Source organism: Muscardinus avellanarius, assembly GCF_963383645.1.
Source record: "Muscardinus avellanarius genome assembly, chromosome: 4".
NCBI lineage: Eukaryota > Metazoa > Chordata > Mammalia > Rodentia > Gliridae > Muscardinus > Muscardinus avellanarius.
In genome coordinates, this window is record NC_137789.1 from 40280139 (window position 1) to 40301962 (window position 21824).

The 21824-nt window shown below is 36.3% G+C and overlaps 1 protein-coding gene across 3 annotated transcripts in view; it reads right to left on the reverse strand.

The window, feature by feature from the left end:
• VPS13B (vacuolar protein sorting 13 homolog B) overlaps positions 1–21824 on the reverse strand; it is a gene marked incomplete at both ends in the record, with an annotated part of 689491 nt that overhangs the window by 211491 nt on the left and 456176 nt on the right. For all 3 annotated transcript variants that reach the window (XM_080693506.1, XM_080693505.1, XM_080693507.1), the window contains one exon: positions 9798–10485. In XM_080693506.1, the coding sequence (XP_080549632.1) occupies positions 9798–10485 (688 nt within the window). The remainder of the gene's footprint in view (positions 1–9797; positions 10486–21824) is intronic.

The window sequence follows — 21824 nt, forward strand, 5'->3', positions numbered from 1 at the left end:
AGTTCACTGTAGCCTAACTCTCATGCTGCTTACAGTAAAAATAAAAACCTACAAAAAAAAAAGCAAATACTGGCTCTCTGAAAATTAAATAAGAACAACAGAAACAGAGAAGGCGATTCAAACTTGCAACTATGAAATATACAGTGGTGAGTTTCTCTGTTTGCTTTGTTTTTGCTTTTTACATTTTCCCTTGTAACTCTGACTTGAAAGTGAACCCTAAGCTGTCGTACAGAGTGATGGCAAGAAAATAGCCACCACTCCAAAAGAAACTATCTTTGAGAAGTAGGGCCCTGTGATTTCAAGGGTGTGATGAAAACCCTGCTACTTTTTCAATCCCCCCCCCCACTTTTGGCTTTGCTCTAGCAGGGTGTGTGTGTGTGTGTGTGTGTGTGTGTGTGTGTGTGTAGACAGAAAGTGATGGTTGTATTGTGGTGGATACAAATATACTTGAAATAAATATGTAAGTTTTCAATACAGAGAAAGAAACTTCAAAAAAGAACAACATGAAAATTTAGAACTAAACAATTTTAATAAAAATTATCCAACCTGAAGAATGGGGTGGGGTGGGGTGAGAAAGTCTCAGAGATCTGTAGGACAATATTAAAATTAACATTGGAGCCCTAGAAGGAGAGGAATTTGTGGGGAAAAAAAAAAAAGAAATAATCCCAAATTTAGGAAGGACAAAAACATAAGTTTATGTAGTCAAGAAGCCCAGAGATCCTTAAAAAGGATAAATTCAAAGAAACCAAGCCCAGACAATCTGTAGAAAACCAGAGATTAAGTTCTTGACAGTAGCTTGAGAAAAACAAGTTATGTAGATTTAAAAGGAGCACAGCATGGATAGCTCACCCAAAGACATGAAAGTCAGTGGAATAGTATCTCTAAAGGGCTAAAACAAATTTAGAAAATGGAAATTTAAAAACTCAGAATTTTCCTTTCAAAAAAAAAAATATTCTTCAGGAATGAGAAAGAGGGAAAATGTCACTCTCAAGGAAAACTAGGAAAATTCACTGCTAGCAGTCCTGCTCTAAGAGAATTGCAAAAGTAAGTTGTTAAAGCTGAAGGAAAATGTACCAGAGGAATACTTGGAACTTTAGAAATGAAGGAAGGATACTAGGCATGGTAGTAAATTTTTGCAAATTAGTGCAACCACTTTGGAAAACTGTATGAAGAATCCTCAGAAGAATGGGAACAAATCTACCATTCGATCTACCAATACCACTTCTGGGTATCTACCCCAAAGAAAGGAAACCAAACTACCAAACTAATGCATGTGTATCTATGTTCATAGCTGCACAATTCACCATAGCCAAACTATGGAACCAGCCAAGATGTCCATCAACAGATGAATGGATTACAAAACTGTGGGATATGTACACAGTGGAATTTTACTCAGCCATAAAAAAAAAAAAATACAGTTGCGGTATTTTCAGGGAAATGGATGGATCTTGAGGACATTATGCTAAATGAGATTAGTCAGTCGCAAAAAGTAAGGACTCAGATGCTTTCCCTAATATGTAAAAGCTAGGGTGAATGGGGTCATAGGAGGAACTCCAGGTGAAAAAAGAGATCCTATAGAGGAGCAAATAAGGCAACCTAACTGTGGGGATGGGAGGTGGGGAGTGGGAAACGCTGTAAAGCGCATGATGTACTTATTCATATCGAAGTCAACCACTAAACCAAGCATAGGAGGGAGGGATGGGGAGGGAGTGAGGTGGGGACTGGGTGGGGGTTGGCTGGGTGATGTGTGCTTTATGTCTACACAAGTTTTTTTTTTTTACCCCATTATGATGTATAAATACAATACACCAATAAAAAGAAACTAAAAAAAAAAAAATTTCAAACAAGCTGGGTGTGGTGGTGTACACTTTTAATTCCAGTACTTGGGAGGTTGAGACAGGAGGATCACAGGTTCAAGACCAGCCTCTGCAACTTAGCAAGACCCTGTTTAAAAAAAAAAACAAACAAAAGGCCGAGAGAGGTGGCACATGCTTGTAATCCCTGCGCTTGGGAGGCAGAGACAGGAGGATCGCGCAGGTTCGAAGCCAGCCGTGCACGCTAGTTTAGGAGACCCTGTTTCCAAATTAAAAAATTGTAAAAATAGGTCTGGGAGTGTAGCCCGGAGGTACAAGGGCTTCCAGGAACCCCAGTACCAACAAAAAACAAACAAACAAACAAAAAAGAAGCAAACAAACAAAAACATTGGGCTGGGAAATTCACTGTTGACTTCCGGGAAGATGGCAACCGAGAAAAGCGGGGCTTAACCCCGCTAACAACAAATCTCCATTACCACAAAATCAGCACCTTTCATAGCCAGAAATCACCATCACCAGAGGGGGGAAAAAAAAATCACCAGGCTCCAGAAGGAAAGCGGACTGAGAACAGAGCCACAGAGGAGATCCTCAAGTCCGAGGACGCGGCAGCAGCGCCATACTGCTGGCGGCACCGGCGAATTCACGGGACGGCTACAGCAAGCCGAGGTGAGCCACTGCGGAACAGCCAGGCGGGATTTCTCCGCGCAGACATCACCTAAAGCTCCATTGTCTGAGCTCAGCACACGCTGCAGGGATTCAGAGTGGAAATCAAAACCAAAAAGAAAAACTACAGCCCCACAGCTGAGAACGTAGCAGCGAGCAGCGCCATATTGCCACCGGCGGCAGCAGCAGCGAATTCATCTAATTCAGTACAGGTACATCTGCGTACTCAAGAACAGTGAGTCAAATTGCGGGCCACAGAGGAGAAATCCCAGTACTGTACTCTCTGGGACTTGACCCAGTGGGAGAGGGGCGGTGGCAGAGATATCACACCATAGGAGAACATGCAACCTGGCACCCCCCACAGTCTAAAGCAGCCTCTATCGACTCTCTGGGTCGGAGACTCATCAGAACCTGATAAAACAGAAAATCAGAGATTTCTAGAAGATCAAATCAGGAAAATAACTGTAGAAATAATAGAGGTGCTTCGAAAAGAACTCAGAGAGAGCCAAAAAGAGATAAAGGATGCAATTAATGAAGTAAGGCCTCAATTCAAAGCACAAACAACCGATTAGACCACATGGAGAACAGAATCTCGCTCTTAGAAGATGAGCAATCCAAAAATGAACGCATAGTTTCTAATCTAGAAAAAAATATCCGACAGCAGGAATCTGATATTGAAGAAATATGGGCCCATTTTAAGAGAGCTAACCTAATAATAATTGGAATAGAGGAGGGAAAAGAAAGTGAAACCAAAGGGATCAACAATCTCTTCAAGGAAGTAATAGCAGAAAATTTTCCAGACATAGAGCAAGAGGTCGATACACAGGTCCAGGAAACTTATAGAACTCCCTTTAGACAGGATCGGAGAAGAGGATCCCCACGCCACATAATTGTCAAAATGACCAACGTGGAAGCCAAGCAGAGAATCTTAAAGGCAACAAAAGCAAAGGGCCAAGTGACATTCAGAGGCAAACCAATAAGAATCACTCCAGACTTCCCAAACCAAGTTATGAGAGCCAGAAGGGCTTGGAGTAACATATTCCCAATTCTGAAAGAAAACAACTTCCAGCCAAAAATGTCCTACCCAGCAAAACTTTCTATCAAATTAGATGGAGAAATAAGAAGCTTCCATGACAAACAGAAACTGAAGGAATTTATGTCTTCAAAACCAGCACTAAAGAAAATACTCAAAGAGATTAACTACAAAGAAGAAATAGGTAACACACATCAGAACCAGAGAAATAAGATTTTCCATCCAACAGACAACTAAGATTGGTTATCTGTGGAGATTCATTATTTATGTTAGTCTGTTACCTATCTCTAAAGGGTATTGTTTGCCTTTATTGTTGTTAATTTTTAGGATTTCTAGTTGGAATATTAATATACCTTCAGATATAGCATTTGGAAATATTTTATCCCATTCTATTAGTAACTGTTAACTCTGTTTACATTGTCTTTGGATATACAATATTTTTTTTTTATTTTTTAGGGAGTTTGTATACTCTTCTGTAGCCTGTGCCATTGAAATCATAACCAAGAAATCACTGCCAATTTCAATGTTGTGAGGTTTTATGACCCAGATTTTCTCCTAAAAGTTTATAGTCTTAAGATTTATATTTAGGTCTTTTATCTATTTGGAGTTAATATTTGTATATGGGATTAGGTAAAGGTCCAATTTTATTCTTTTCCATGTAATTATTATCTTTCAACAATATTTAGTTAAAAGATTATTATTTCCACCACCAAATGTTCGAGGAAACCTTGTCAAAAATAACTTGACAATACAGGGAAGAATTTAGCTCTAGGCTTTTATTTAACTCCAATGGTTTATATATCTGCCTTTAGAATAGTACTACACTGTTTCAATTATTGTAGCTTTATATGGTTTGAAATCAGAAAATATATATCTTCTAGCTTTGTTCTTTTTCAAGATCGTTTTGGGTACCTAGAGTCCATATTCCATATTAGGATAGATTTTTTTTCTGAAAAATAAATATATGATAGTTTCACCTAAAAAAATAGAAAAAAAATATTCTCTGGTAAGAAAGAAAGCAAAAAGAAATATTGAAAAGTTATCTTTAAGTCATCAAAAGCTTGGTATCAGACAACTGAAACTGTTATGTGAGATTGTCATTTTTAATTTTGGATAAATTGCTTTAATACTAGATGTCAACCACTAAGCTAAGCATGGGAGGGAGGGATAGGGAGAGAATGGAGTAGGGATCGGGTGGGGGCTGACTGGGCATTGTGTGCATGTATGTCTACAAAAGTATGTATCCCACTATGATGTATGAATACAGTGCACCAATAAAATAAATAAATAAATAAATAAATAAATTAAAAAAACAACAACAACAAAAAAACATTGGGCTGGGATGTAATTTGGAGTTATAATGCCCCTGAGTTCCACCCCTAGTTCCACATATGTGTGTGTGTATGCATATACATATACAAACATACAAGTTAAAACAAAAACAAAAAATTCAAACATTATCTTCACACTAAAGAGATGCATACATATGTTAAAACTGTTGTTACCTGGTTATTGTTACCTAATAAAAAAAGATTAATTTCAGTATCTAGAGAGAAAGTTAGAATACTGTAGAAAGACATGATATGCTTCTTTTTTCATTGTAACTAATGATGCCTTTAACTTTTCCTTTGCCTGTCTTAGAAGGTAAGCTCCATAGTGCTACCCCTTTTGGTCGCTTATATTGAGAGGCAATTAAAAATGATTATTTAGAGCCAGGCATGGTGGTGCACGCTTGTAATCCTCACACTTGGGAGGCAGAGACAGGAGGATCACGCAGGTTTGAAGCCAGCAGTGCTGGCTTAAGAGACCCTGTTTCCAAATGAAAATATTAAAAAATTTAGAATTCAGAAATGGAACTGGCCTCTCCCCACCTTACTGTTCCCTCTCTACCTCTCACAAATGTTATACACATTTTTCTCTCTTTTTAAGAATCAATAAATTACTATCTCAGGACTTCTAAAGATTATTGGACACCTAACAGCTTTCTTGGAGGATGGAAAAATGCTATACAAAGTCTTTTGGGATAGTAAAATTGATTATGGGACTTTGATAGTTCATTCAAGTGGAGATTATATATATATATATATATATATATATATATATATATATATATATTTTTTTTTTTTTTTTTCAGGTCTGGGGATGGAACCCAGAGGCATTTGACCTCTTAGCCACACCCCCTGTCCAATTTTTTATTCTTTATTTCGAAACAGGGTCTCACTGAATTGCAGAGGGCCTCACTAAATAGCTGAGGCTGTCCGCGAACTGCGATCCTCAGGTCTCAGCCTCCCAAATGCTGGGATTACAAGTGTGCGCCTCCATGCCTGGCTCCAATTGGAGCAATTTAAAACAAATTTCATCATAGCATATACCTGTAATCTCAATAGGTTGGCAGCTGAGACAGGAGGATTGCAGGATTGAAAACAGCTTCAGCAACTCAGTGAGGTTCATATCAACTTAGTGAGATACTGTTTCCTAATAAAAAATAAAGTAAAGGTAGATGCCCCTGGGGACAATAAATTTTTTGAATCAGTTCTTTAAAAATAATTTTGTTAACAGTTGATAAAACTTATGTACTTGCAACACTGAATAAACTAATCAGTGTTCTCCTAGAGTATCAAAGAAAATTCTCATCTTCAAAACAAGACAAAATAAAAATTAACCTGATATGGTAGTGGCTTAAATATTTCAATTCCCTGAGGCAAAAGTGGTAAGTTAAATTATATTTTGAAAGGAAATGTGGGAAGATGAATTCCAAATTATAGAATAATAAAACTTTAGAATTGGAATGGTTCTTATTGATATCTTTTATGATTATCACATTTTACAGAAAAGGAAACAGAAATCCAAAGAAGTGAAATGCTTTAGCTAAGGTCACTATACCAATTACTAGTAGAAGGAGAAATAAAATTCCAGGTTTTCAGCTTTCTAGTTTAGAAATCTTTATCCTATATAAAACCATAGCTAAAGAAGAAATAGCAAACATTTATAAGGGCTTCCTACTTAATAGGTTCAATTCTAAGTACTTTACAATTATTCATAAATTATCTCATCTTCACAGTTGCCCTATGAGTTATACATTTTTGTGACAGAGTTAGAATTTGAACCCAGGTTTGTCACATCACCAGACAGATATGGTCACAGAATGTACACACTTAACATTACACAAATTTTTTTTTTTTTTTTTTTGCAGTACTGGGGATTGAACCCAGGGGCATTCTACCTCCAAGTTATACCCCCAGCCCTATTTTTTATTCTTTATTTTGAAACAGGGTCTCCCTGAGTTGCAAAGGGCCTCACTAAGTAGCTGAGGCTGGCTGCAAACCTGTGATCCTCCTGTCTCAGCCTCCCAAGTACTGGGATTACAAGTGTGCGCCACCACACCCAGTGATTATACAAATTTATTAGCTAAAACTTACAGAAGGAAACATGGTTTGAGGTGGCCTGGAGTGGGACAATGAAGCCTGATTGAGAGAACCGTGAATCATATCTTTTTCTTTACTTCAAGGATCCTAAGTTCAGAAGCCCAACAAGTCTTGGTTTTTAATTATAGCTCTGTTTATTATAGCTCGGTTTGTGATCTTGGGCATTACTTAGCTGCTCTAAACCTTATTTTCCTCATTTGTAATATGAAATGTAATATTCCCCATAGAGTTTTTATTAGGATAAAATGAAATGAAATAATATATTTAAAGCAGTTATTACAATGCTTCTCACACAGTGGGCACTCAATAAATGCTTGTTTCATTTCTTAAAGTCTTTGTATTTTAACTACTTGCTCTTTTGACTTTCTGAAAAATTTCCCTAGATCACTAAATTCATTTTTAAGAAACATGATCATGTATGTATTCAAGTAAATATTTGGCTCATGTGAGTATCCAAGTAGAGGCCTTCTATACAAGGAATGGCATCCACATGAATGTTATGCAGGAAAACCTCCTTAGAAAGTAAGACCTTTCCTCTCACACATATATCCCACACTAAACCTGGCCCATGATCTTCAACGTAGTTTCATCTGCTAAATTGGGTTCAAAGTTAGTTTACATATAAAGCTTTTCTCCTTAGAAGAGGTAATTTATTATTTAACCTGAGAACAGTACATTATAACTTAGGTGAATGTCTTTGGAATGGATCCTCATAATTTTGCTGAATGCAGATTTAGATGGAAAAGTATGAACATATGACTTAGGAGGATATTGACAGATTGGATTGAAGCAGCTCTACTCCTACAACTTATAAAAATGAAATGAACCCATCATTGGCAGTTCTCTTCTATTACTGTGGTTCTTGCTTGTCTCAGTTCATAATTACTTTCAAAGGCTGATATCCAAAGTATTCTGAAGTTGGGGGCCTCAAGTAAGAAAATGAGTCTCCTGTGATCTCTACATATTAATGAATAAGAGTTTGAAAATAAGTCATAGCTCTTCATATCAGGCCCCCTTTTTCCTGTCCTATTTTCCTCTGCCTTTCCCAATATTTCTTAGCAGGGACCACCAAAGCCACCCAGTCACCAGAGTGACTGCAGCTGAATGAGCTTAATGGGGGCCTGGGAATTAAGATCTATCCATCTAATCCTAAGGCCGTTTTCACCAATGCTAAGTGGATTCTCACATGGTACTGGATATGTAGGAACAAGTCTTTGAATCTATAACATGTATTATCCTTATTTCCAGTATCCCTGAATTATCTCTTATATGATAGGCACTCAGTAAATTAGAACATATTTGAAGAAGGAAGGCAGTGAGTGGTGGTGTATGTTCAACAAATGCTTCTCAGAATAGGAAAGCTGATTTATAGCATTTGCTAAAAGTGGTGGTGTAAACACTCTTATGACTGATTTATCAACTGTCTGAAAAAGTTCCTGAAATTCTAACAATCAGCTAGCTAAGCCAGTATGAGCCAGCCATCTTGAGCATACTACTGGGGAGAGGACCAATAAACAGTCTAGGGGTTAGCCTTAGGTTCCTCCTACTTAGCAACTGGCCAGTTAATCTCTTTTTATAGTTAGGGACTTGGTCTAAATGTTGGCAAGATCCTGGAGCTCCTTTGATCCTAATTGCTTGGGCTAAATCTGTATTCCTACTTGCTGTCTACTCCCCAGGATCCTGTTGTATAAAACAGACAACCTCCATGCTCCCCCCGACCCCGTCATGATTGGATCTAGGGGCTTAGGTGTGGTAGGAAAGTGCTCTACCTCCAAGCTACATCCTCAGCCCCTTTAATTTTGAGACAGGGTCTCACTAAGTGGCCTGGACTGGCCTTGAACTTGTGATCTTCTTGCTTCAGCCTCATGAGTTGCCGGGATTACAAGCGTGCACCACCATGCCTGTTCAGTAAAATGAACATTCTTAATGCCAGGAATGACCCAGCCTGACTTCTGGATCAGACCAATTATCCAGGTGCCTTATCGGCTTCCATATGCTGGATGGGACCAGCCGATAGCAACAAAACATCTGAACCATTCCTGTGACTGCTAAGGTCCTCTTCACACACCACATCTTAAATGGTCCAACTACCCTCTCCAGCCTTTGTGACCAAATTTCCAATTCTACTTTATTTTCCTGGCCACATTTCCACTGAACCTCATTACTTAGCAGTCTGTATGTCCAAAATCTGAACATTTTTTCACCTTCCTCATCTCAACTAGTTTCAGAAATTCCATATAGTTATTACAACATAGGGCACCGCTGTCTGCTTAGACAGAAGGTATGGAGGGGGCCAATGAGCTTGTTAGTTAACACCATTAATACATGTTTTTGTTGCATATGTATAAAATCTTTATATAATCATCTTATATTATTAATAAACTTTCTTGAATACATTTAAGTTTATACTGTTATATTCTGATGATTAGATTAAAAGCACACCTAGCAATAAACTCGTATTTTAAGTTTTTCGTCTTTTTAAAATCTGAATAGCTGCATTAACATGGAAATTATACCTATGGGCCATTAACATGAAGAAAAGGAAAAAAAAAGATGTTTCCCAAATACTAGAAATTGTTAAGCATCTCTATAATCATGAAAGAGTCTCTATTTCATTCAGCTCCTGAGACAAAATGAGTATTCAGAGGCATAGTAAGAACATTAAGGCTAAACCTTGATACATTTCAAGCATTTACTTAAATACGATTCAGCTGTAGGACGTGCACTTTACATATTCTGCAGAGAAAAGAAGGTTTGTCTGGTCTGCCAGCTGTTTTCTGTTTGATCAGTCTTGAAACTATGGGTATAAATCTTATAACATAATAGCAATTATCAGCATTCCCATAATTTTAAGTTTCTTACCTGTACATTTGTAATCGGAGGCTACCCCTTTAAGCATAGCATCAAAAACGGATATCTCCACTCGCTGCTTTCTGTGGTGACAACTGACAAGCAAGGAAGGCTGGGACACAATGAAATACAGAAACGGTTCTAGCTGCAAATCACCAGTTCCTCTTCGGCCAGGCTGCCGGACAATAGTTATGCCAAGTGCCTGTCTTGCAGATGACCTGGTAGATGCATGAAGACTTTCAAGAGAGAGAACACCTATTTTTTTCCCTGAAGTTAGGGAAGTGCTACTGCTCAGCAGATCCTCTGCTGTCACCATGGAAATACATGCCTGGTTGGGCTTAGCAACATCTGAATCAACTTCTGAGAGAGTTAATGAACTCTTGCCTGGTTTTTCATCTTCCTTCTGTTCTTGTGACTTCGATTTGGGCAAGGCCGTAGAGGAATAAGTCATTAGTGAGATTCTACTTGCAGTAATAAATATGTCAAAGGGAATAAAGTTTAAATTTTTTACAATCGACGACTGGCGTGATGGTTGGGCAATGCGGTGCTGACTAGCACCACTGTGTTGTTCGATTTGCACGATTCTGATTTTAACGCTGTCACTGCCAATCCCACTGTCCTGGGCACCACTGTACCGAGATGAAGTTTCAGCCATACTGCCATCAAATGTATCCATTTTTTTCTGTTCTTGCTTAGAGATCTGTAGGAAAAACAATAAAACATTTCAAAACAGCTACATGTCATATGTTATTATATAAATGATGTTCTGTAAACATGATGTTTAAAAGGGAACTTAAACATGAGTCTGGTATAACTCATAGGTGCCTACTCAAAAATATCACATTAGAATGCCAAGAAAATATTTGAGAAAAACATCAAGTGTGCATTTTCTTCATTAAAATATACCTTTGACTGTCTACTTTGAATTAATATAGGAGACATTTTTTTAAAAAAAACCTCTTTAAATAATTATTTTAGTTAGTATTATTTATTGGTATCTTCCAAGTAACACAATAAACTTTTCCCAAATCATATTCACTGTTGGTTGACATTATATTTTATGTAAGTGTAGCTTATATCGTTTGTCCTTGCTATAAAACAGATTTATAAGTTTTTGGATAATAAGAAGGGGAGGAAAAAAATCAAAAGTCCTAAGTAATAAAGGACAACAAAATAATACAAATGCATGCCATTTAAAATGATGGTTTTTTTTTTTTCTCCTATAATAGGACATGGAACAAGGGCAAATGTAGGTGATCAAGTGAGCAAAATCAAGTCACGATTGCTAGGTAATTAAAGACTCTTAGGATGGATTTCTCATTTGTACAATAAAGGCAATGTTCTCAGCATTTTCCATCAATAATTTCCTAAGCAGAGACCCAAGAAAACACTGGTGTCCGCAGCAGTTATGATCACTTGGCACCATGATTCCAAGTACTTTCCTTCCCCATCCTTAGATCTTCCAACCATCTATTTTGGCACCTAGATTTTTCATTTACTTTTCCTTGGAAGTAATATAGAATGATCAAAGCAATCATGGAAGAGCCACAGAAATAGAAAACAAATTCCTCCTCACTCCCATCATATCAGCAGATATACAGGAGAAATATTGAGTGCAATTCCTTTCAGTCTTCTCCCTTCCTAAGCACAGGTTCCCTCCTTCCATACTCCTTGTGGTTATGGTTGTATTAGAGTGACACATGTGTATCCCAATTTTTTACATGCTATTATACTTGCCATAAGCATAATTCTTTAAAAATGGCATAACATTTCATTTAGTGTTAAATATAATTTGTTCAACCATTCCCATATAATTGGACATTCAAATTTCCATTTTTCCAACAAACATCTATGACAAATATGTAGAAATATTTCTTTAGAACAGGCTCCTAGAAGTAGATTTAGAAGTAAATGGTATGAAAACATTAAAGTTATTCAATACTGCTGAATATCTTTCCCTGATTTACATTACTATTAGCGATGGAAAAATATTACCCAAAGGACTGGGTAACTGGATATTCTGGACTCCTCCTTAATTTGGTTGGTAAATATGTATCATTTTATCAAATGCTACAAATTACTGTAAACTACTTGTTATGAGTGCAAAGATGTTAAAGAACTAATAAACACTTAAAATGATATTTTAATTAGTAAAATTTAAATATATCTCTTGCTAACTAATTTTGTAGTTGTTGAGGAACACACACACACATATCGTCAAGGTCTGTAGTTTGTTAGCCTATATAGGTTTCTCTAAGTACATTCTATGATGGCCATACAACTACAAAATCACTTAGTGAATTTTTGAGAAACTTTCTCATTGTTTAATGACACATGATTATCCATAGGCTTTGCAGTCAGACAGACCTCAATTCAAGTCTGAGAGAAATTAAAAACCTCTCTACAATTACACAATTTTAACTGTAAAATGGGGATAATAATTGCTTATAGAATTTGACAAAGTAAGCTTCCTAAAAAAGTCTGCATGGTACCTGGCATACACTGAATACTCAATGATGGGCAGCTGTTAAGTCCATCTTTTTTTTCCAGGTAAAACTCTGCTAAAGGGGATGGGCCATATTGTCCTTTGTCATCAAAAAGGAGCAGTTCAATGCCTGACACATTGGAAAAGATACATAAATGTCTGATGGTATGCTTATTTCTGAAAAAATGTTAAATGAAAAAGTCCCAGAGACTAGACTTGATTGTTAAGATGCACATATGTATGGAAATAGACTTCACAATACTATGTTCTGTATGTTCTTTCCCAGACATATTCACAGGGTCTTTTCCAATCTGTGTCCTCCACCTTGTGAGTTGAACACAATTCAACCGCTCAGTCTCTATGTCCTCATTTTCATACTGGGCCAATAAGCTAGGCTACAGCTTTAAAAGAGTTAATGTGCTGAACATACAAAGTAGGCACTCAATAAAGGTAAGTTAAAAAAAATTTGAGAGGCTGAGACAGGAGGATTCCAGGTTCTTGGCCAGCCTCAACAACTTAGTGAGGCCCTTTGCAACTTAGTAAGACTCTATTTCAAAATAAAAAATAAATTAGGGCTGAGATTTAGCTCAGAGGTACAATGTTCCTGTGTTCAATTTCCAGCAACACACACACACACACACACACACACACACACACACACTCAATTTGCCTACTTTATGAAGACATCTACAGCCCTTGCAGGAGATACTGGTCTTTACTACTTCTATGATTTTAAAATAACGTGATGCTATCATAGCACTTTTCATACTGTATTCTGTCCTAGAGATTGTGAGCAACTAAAGACAAAAAAGATGCTACTAAGTGTGTTTACTATTTGCCACATATTGTTAGTACATAAATGTTACAACTCTTTGAAAGTACTATCTTATAGCTAAGGAAACTAATGCCTAAAGATTCATCAACAGGTGTAAGTGAGCCACTAGAATTCTAGGTATGAGGAAAGACCACACTGCTGGTCACAGATAAAGCCTCAGAACTACATGCTGACTGGAGAGTTGAACAGGTCTAATTTAGAAATTAGGTAAAGTAAAAATTTCAGTGTTTGTAGAGCTCTGTATCCCTCTTAGGAAAATGTGAAATATACTTCCCAATCCACAACTGACTAGGAACTCCCAATATCATGTGAAAAAGTAATAAAACCAAGTACTTTAATGATCTAAGATTTACTGCCAACACTTTGAGGCATTACAAACTGAATACTTGTATTCAGTTTAACTATGAAATCCTTTAGTTTGACTTCCATGGCAAACTCAAATCAAGAACTAGAGCTTCATAACCTATTTTTATTCTCTCAATCAGAAAAGTCAACCACAACTCCCTACACGAGACTATAGTTTCTATGCATAGAATATTCTTATGATTTACAGGTTCATATTTAAAATCGAGTCTCTCCTGCTTTAAAGTGAATTAAGTGATCCCAAAGGTGTTAACATGGAAAAACAAACCACCAGTAGAGGAAGATAAAGAACTCTGGGGTCCACTCTTATTACACATTGAGATTGCCACATTAGACTCCAGCACAAGTCAACTGGTGTGAGCTTAAGATGTAAATAACCAGCAGGACAGGATGGCAGCTATCAGCTCAGGTCGTGCAGGTTACTGAACAGAAGTCAGACGGTAACTAATTCTAGTCACTACCGAGCAGAATGGAATTTGAACCAGTGACCCAGAGATGAAAGACTCTGACTCTAATTGGTGTGTGTGTGTGGGGGGGTATAAGTTTCACAGTTCTAGAAAACTAAGTCCTTAAAACTGGGGTAAAATCCAAGATTTCTACCATTTTTCTAAGCTTCCAAATTATTTGTATTACTGAAACATATAGGCTGAGGATTTTGAGACATATTTCAAATTCACCAGTTTATCACCAGTCTGTAGCAAACCCATCTATCTATCAAGGAGTATCTGGCCCAATACTGAGTAGTGTTGTACAATTAATTATTGTGCTGGGCCCTAAATTTGGGCATCAAATTTACCATTCCTTTGAGGAAAATGAACAGTTCACAGTGTAATCACTCTGAAAACAACTTTTGTTTTATTATTGTCCAAAGAGACTAATAAGTTGTCAAGAACAGCAATATCTGCTTGATGTTGGCGAGTGTAGCATGCATCTCTGGACAGCACTGTTCCATCGGCTCTCCTACTCTTTACCTAACTTATTTAAAACGAACAATAAAAGTTTTCTTTAATTAGCTACTGGTGTGCATTAACATGATCATGATTAAACCATAAAAACCAACTGTACATTACTCTGCTCCCCTGTTCCATATGTTTTGAATTATTCTGTTTGAAAATGTACTTTGCGTCCCTTTTAAAAGTTCGACCTTCTGCTTTCAGAGAATTAAATGCATATTACTGTAGTGAAGAAGATAATGTTTCAGACCTCCAGGCATATATTAAACACACTGGCAGCACTTGAGACAAAATGCTTTACTTATTAGATACTTCCTATTCTAAACAGTGTCATCAAAGGCTAAAAACAAAATCCATATAAAAGCTGCACAATGCTTCCACACAGAACCTGTGCCAAAATCCCTGTACTTTCCAACTAATGAGGAAAGGATGTGTACTCTTAACATATGAATGTAAGATTTTCCAAGCATTCACTTTAGGAAACTAGGCTATTGATTCCATATGGCTTATGTTAAATGAAACTGTATTGGTAAAATAACCTTTAAGATATCTGGCATGATAACAATAATTAAACAATATTCAAAAGACTAAAACAAAAGGGAATTTGGTTCCACAATGGCTAATTAAAATAAAATGAAAAAACACGGCATACCATTCATCAAGATAAATTGTTATTGTTTAAGAACTTTTTAAACACTGTTAAAATATACTTTTAGATAAAATCTGAAAGAGATGGAAAAATATTTGTGGCTTAAAAATGGATAGTTTGGTGAGGAAAAAAGTATAGGACTCTGAAATTTTATGTGGAGATAACAGCTTTAAAGCCTTGAGCACAACCAGATGGTACTTAAATCAGAGGAATTCTACAGTTTCACTATCAATGGGTTTCAATATGAGAAGGTTTTCAATAGCCAGGAAAACACATTGAGTTGCTAGTTTACTTCTTAGATCATCCAGTGCATTTTCCCATCCTTTCACAGGTAGACACAGGACAGACACTAGGCATTATGGAGAAGGTGCTGAAAACTGTAGTAGTAGCTAGGGAACTGTGGCTAATTTCTGTTTTTAATATATTGAGATAAGTAAATTGACTGGCTCACCCTGAGTCTGTTAAGACCCAACATGTCTTAGGAGAAGTGAATAGAGATACACTTGAATAACAGGACAATATTAAAGACTGAACTAAAATAGTTTATAGTTGCATTAATTAGATGTACTTCAGTAGCATTTTGGAGTGAAGAAAAACTTGATTGAAACTTCATGTTAGGTCATATCAACATTTGATATTTTATGAGCACATTTGATTTAAATGTCAGCTGCATTAATAAAAATACTGCAAATAAATGGACATTTAAGTTTTTAAAGGAAAATCCATGGGAACCTCTTGGAAATTAACAAGGACTAATACAGTTTGATAACCAACAATGACAAAAAAGGAAATTCAGTATCCATTCCAGGATTTTACTTTATATAGTTCTTTAAATTTCTCTATGTTTTAAAGAATACTTAGTATATCCCAAACATAAGCATATCCACAGATTTTTTCCACCTTTTTATCATAAGTCTGGTTATATAACAGCAATGCTGAAGTAATACTTCCAGAAGGCAATAGTCATACATTAACCTTATCAAAATATCTTTTTCCAATTATGAAATCATATTTCACATCTTATAAATTATAAGCAAGTCAAGTGTAAAACCACAGAATCAAAGTGACAATCACATCTGAATATCACTGTGACATATATCCTAATTTTACTACCCTTGCTAAAATGTAGTAATGTTTCCAAACAAGTATCAGATACAATAAAAAAAATGGTTATGGTATTTTAATGGTTTCACACACTAGAATTACAAAGGAGAATTTTTACAGATTTGAAAAAATTATGTGCCTCATTGTCTAATCATTTGTGAACATGCTTCTTGTAGCTGTATCTTTTAGAGTTTGTGGAATGCAGACTATAGTAGAAGTCAGAGAGGTTGTCACAGGCCTTTAACATAGAGATAGTTTATATCATAAGCTTATGTAAATAGCCTAATTTAATCAAGGAAACAATAAGAGTATGTTTTTAAGTTTCAATAGTGTCAGTATTACAGTTCATAAACTTTTAGAATTTTATGGATGAATTACCATTTTAACTTGGTGATACATAAGGCGAAATGTATCTTAGCACATTAAATGAAAATGCATTACAATGGATGAATCGACTGTGTTATGGATCATCTCTTTCAATGTTACCAATCAATGTTATTTTTCTTCAAAAACCAAATTGGAACAAAGACTTGGATACTACTGATGTAAAGTCCAAGAAAACAAGGGCTTTTTATATTTCATTTCTCTAAGCCAAATGTTATACAAGATCCCACATAATATAATCGCTGCTGGTTGGATGACAAAAAAAAAGTTTTTACAATACTGCAGTAATTATGCAAAAGAGCAGAACTAATGATACCCATCACTGCTTAACAGATAAAATGGTAAAGAGTACTATAGTTTCAAGTTTTCCCTTTCATGGAGTTACTTTTCCGGCTCTTTGAAGTAACAGTAGGAGGCTGCTACTGCCTGCTAAGTATCAGTTCAAATATTCATATTTCAAGACCAGTGCTGACTGCAGTAAAAGAAGCATGGAGACAGTTCAGTCAAGGTTGTGTCTGTCTGCACTTTGTGGTCTATTGTTCTAATTTAAGTTGTAAATTGTGAAAAGGGACCAGGGCTAGTGCTAACCTAGATCGTTATCACTGCCTTTTTCCATACTTCAGAAAACAAGAGCATACACAACAACATACCCCCCTGGGCACAGGGAAGGTCAAATCTTCCCTACTTAGAGTTCATCTGCAGTGCTGATTTTTAGACTTTTGTGTTTGTCCTTTCATACATATATAATTTTATACCATACACTTATTTGCAGGGCTTCAAAGTTCATGGAAAGAGAAAAATTAGTTCCAGGCAATGCTCTGCAAACAGGTTCTTAATTAACAAACAGTCCTGATTATCCTTCCCTGTCTTTATATCTCTTGCTATATAACAAAAAGGAATAGCTTGGTCACATTTTTGTTCAAGGAGTGTAGGTCTAATTGATTTATACTATGTTCTGAGTTTCAAGTTTGACTTGTTTTTGTAAATGAATTCCTTAAAAAAACAAAAAGTAAAACCTGACATCTTCAGTGGCTTGTTTTGAATAAAACAAATGGAAACTAAAAAAAAAAAAAAAAAAAAAAAACCAAATCTGACACCTTTTGGAATCCTTAATCAAAATAGATACCTCTACATCAGAGACAACAACCTGACTTAGACATGGCAATGATGTTAATTCTTAAAAAGTGGCTACTGTGTGTACAAGGTAACCGTTCTTCATACTGATGAGATCTAAGGTTTGCTCCATTGATGTCAATGTGGAAACCATTTTGTCCCATGGCTGCTTAACCATTTTCAATAGGATTAAATCAGCTGCAAGTCCTCATTATATTAGGGTTTACAATTGTGTCTGAGTTGGAGTCTGTTTCTCATAGAATTTTATTCAAAGACTGACTTACATTGGCTCCTTAGAGCTAGTCTGATTTTACTAGAAACAACTGTATCACATCAGCTCCTCTCATAAACTTGCTTTAAGATTGAATCAGCCTTAACCCTGAAGCAGATGAAAGTTTACTGAGCCTGTGCATTCTCTAGAAGAGTCACAGAAGAGGCTGCATTCAGTTTCTGTAGCATAGATTTGTTTAAATAAATTATATAGGTTTTATGGAAATGAGGCAAGAAAAGAGCATGCTTTTAAAACTAATTTCTCCCAATATTCTGTAAAAGTTGAATAATGATGAAAATGGCCAAGCCTACCTAGGGGATGCTTTTCATTGCCAAATTGACTATAATTATTTAAATAAACACTGAGCTGGTTTCAATTAATATATACACTATTTATGAAACAAATTTGGTTCAGATGACTCTAGATTCTCTTCAAAGCAAGCCAAAATCTCAGTGTTCTCTACTATCTACCTGATTTTATTGAAATTTATCAAGACATTTTTTGGTCATTGGCACATTTCACTGGCTCTCCTTTAATTTTCTGATGGCAAAACTAAATCTAAATACTGATTCTTTCTCTGTCATGTGTTATCAGTATCTTAAAAAGTAATGGTGCTGCCGGGCGTGGTGGCGCAGGTTTGTAATCCCTGTGCTTGGGAGGCGGAAACAGGAGGATCACACAGGTTTGAAGCCGGCCTCTCTGGCTTAAGAGACCCTGTTTCCAAATAAAATATGAAATAGTTCTGGGAGTGTAGCCCAGAAGTAGAAGGGTTTCCAGGAACCCCAGTACCACCAAAAAAAAGTAATGGTGCTGCTATAAATGTGTATAGATATCAGCAACATTACTTTTTAAGTAAACACATATAGTGGCATCATTACTTTCTTTGTATGTAGTACTGGAGCTTGAACCCAGGCCACCCCTCTAAGCTATTCCTCCAGAACTATTTTATTTAGAAACAGGGCCTAAGTTGCTCTGGGTCTTGCTAATTTGTTGATGCAAGTCTCAAAGTTGCATTCCTCCTTTCTCAGGTTCCTAAATACTGGGATTACAGGTGTGTGCCATGATGTCAAACATGCTAGCATATTTACTTCCTAAGTAAATATTTATAGAAACATTAGTACTTTCAAAGGTACTGATAATATATGACAGAGAAAGAATCAGCATGTGGCTTTAGTTCAGTTTATATTTGATCTGTCATCATTAAATTAAGAGGGAGTGAATAAAGTTTGCCAATGACCAATGACTAGATAGATTTCAATGAAATCAGGTCAAGAATACTGAGCTTTGGGCTTGATTTTAAGAGAATCTTGAATTCTATCAACAGATGAATGGATAACAAAACTGTGGCATATACACAGAGGGGAATTCTACTCAGCCACGAAGAAAAACAAAATTATGTCATTTGAGCCAGGCGTGGTGGCGTACCAGCATTTGGGAGGCTGAGATGGGAGAATCATGGTTTGCAGAGAGCCTCAGCTACTTAGTGAGGTCTTTGGAAACTTAGTGAGACCCTGTTTAAAAATAAAAAATAAAAAAATAGGGCTGGGGGTGTAACTCGGAGGCAGAATACCCCTGAGTTCTATCCCCAGATCTTCAAACAAACAAAAAAAATTATGTCAATTGCAGAAAAATGGATGGATCTAGAGACTATTATGCTAAGAGAAAGTCAAGGGTTGTGTGTTTTCTCTCATACGTGGAAGCTAGAGAGAAAATAGTAAATAAAAGGGACATTAGGTAAATGAGGAAAGATGAGAAAAGAGACTAGTAGAATAGTGGAAGGGAACTGGAGGAGAAAGGTAGAGAGGGGAAAGGAGAGCTGATAAATAACGCTATGTCCACATATAAAGTTATCATTGCCAAAGTCTATATAGAGAGATAGGGGTGCTATTGGGGTGGGATTTAGAAGAAAACACACCAAGTGCTATATGCACATTTGTCTGTATCATTTTGAACCTCATTATGATGTAAAATATAATGCATCAATAAAAGTATAAAAACCAACAAAAAAGTAATGATGCAAAGAACTTGAAATGCAAAGTAATCAAGATGTTAGAAATAACTGTTTTGCCCTTCGCCAAGTCTTCTTTCCCTTAAGAAAAAAAAAACAACCCTTTTCTCTGTTATTTCATGAAAATCATCTCTCCATCAAAATAATCCACACAAATACTGTGATCATGTCAATCTCTTCCTTCAATCCTTGGAAATATAAAGTATTGGCTGAATCAGGTAAAAATTCCTAACAATATCTCTGCTCAGCTAGCCCCAAATCCCCAGTGGGGATTTTCTCCCTAGCTTACACATATTAGGAAGAGCATCTGATTTCATAATCTTAAACAAGGTCTCATTAAATTGCTAAGGATCTCGCATAATTACTAAGGCTGGTCTCGAACCTGTGACTCTCCTATCTCAGAGGTGGAAACCCCTGGGTTCAATTCATAGTACAAAAAAAAATCATATTGTGCTATGATCCAGGAACTCTTGCTGTTTTAAGAAAGTTACTTCATGTATACTTGGGTAATTCAACATATATCTTAAGTTTGGAGATTTTAGGTCATATGAGACTGCTTCAATAGGGGTTTAAAGGTTAGAAGGAAGATTTAAATTTCATCCTCTCAAATTTCAAACATCAACTTACAAACACTGAAAAAATGACCAAGTCTGAAAACTTCTAAAAAGACTTTCAAAAAAAATGACAATTTAGAAAATAAGTTTTAATTATAACTTGTATGATTACTGGTATTATCAGAATGCTCCCTTTTTAAACTTTTTATTGGTGCATTGCAGTCATACATGTTAATGGAGTACAAGATAGTAGAGGCATACATGCACACATCACCCAATTAGCCCTTACCCAGTTCCCACACCATTCCCCCTCCTTTTCATGTTTGGCTTAGTGATTGATATGTTTGTTAATGTACATCATGAACATTAGAGAATTTCCTTCTTCTCCCCTCCCATCCCCTCAGTTAGGTTGCCTTATTTGTTCATGTATAGAATCTCCTTCTTCATCTAGATTTCCTCCTATGACCCATTTTCTCCCTAACTTCCACATATTAGGGAGAGCATTTCTTATTGTGATGGACTAATCTCAGTTAGCATAATGTTCTCCAGTTCCATCAATTTCCCTGTAAATAACATAATTGTGTTTTTCTTTATGGCTGAGTAAAATTCCACTGTGTATATATCCCATAGTTTTGTAATCCATTCATCTGTTGATGGACATCTTGGCTGGTTCCATAGTTTGGCAATGATGAATTGTGCAGGTATGAATATAAATATACATGCATTAGTTTGGTAGTTTGGTTTTCTTTTGTTTGAGTAGATAACCAGAACTGGTATTGCTGGATCATATGGTAAGTTTGTTCCCATTCTTCTGAGGACTCTCCATACTGTTTTCCAAAGTGGTTGCACTAATTTGAAATCCCACCAACAATGTATTATTAGCTTGATGTGGTTTTGAAAGCATGTTGCTAGTATTTTGTTTAGCAGTTTTGCATCCATAGTTGTACTTTTCTTTCCTTGAGCTGTCTTTATTTGGTTTCGTATTAATGTAAACCCTGTGCAGAAAGTATATGTCTGTAAAAGGTATTTGTAGAGGGTAATGATGAATGTGATTAAGATGGCATCAATGACACCCTAACTGAAAGGTTCTCTCATGTTCTCTAAAGCAACAATATCAATGCACAGATGATACTATTGGTGCTTAATAATGTGCCAGGCACTTTTCTATATGCACCACATACATCAACTCATTGGAGCCTCAGAACCACTCTATATAGGTACCATTACTATCTCCCTTTTGAAATATAGAAACTGAGGCCTAGAAATGTTAAGTAACTTATTCCAAGTCACACAACTAGAAAACAGTGATGTTGTAACTTG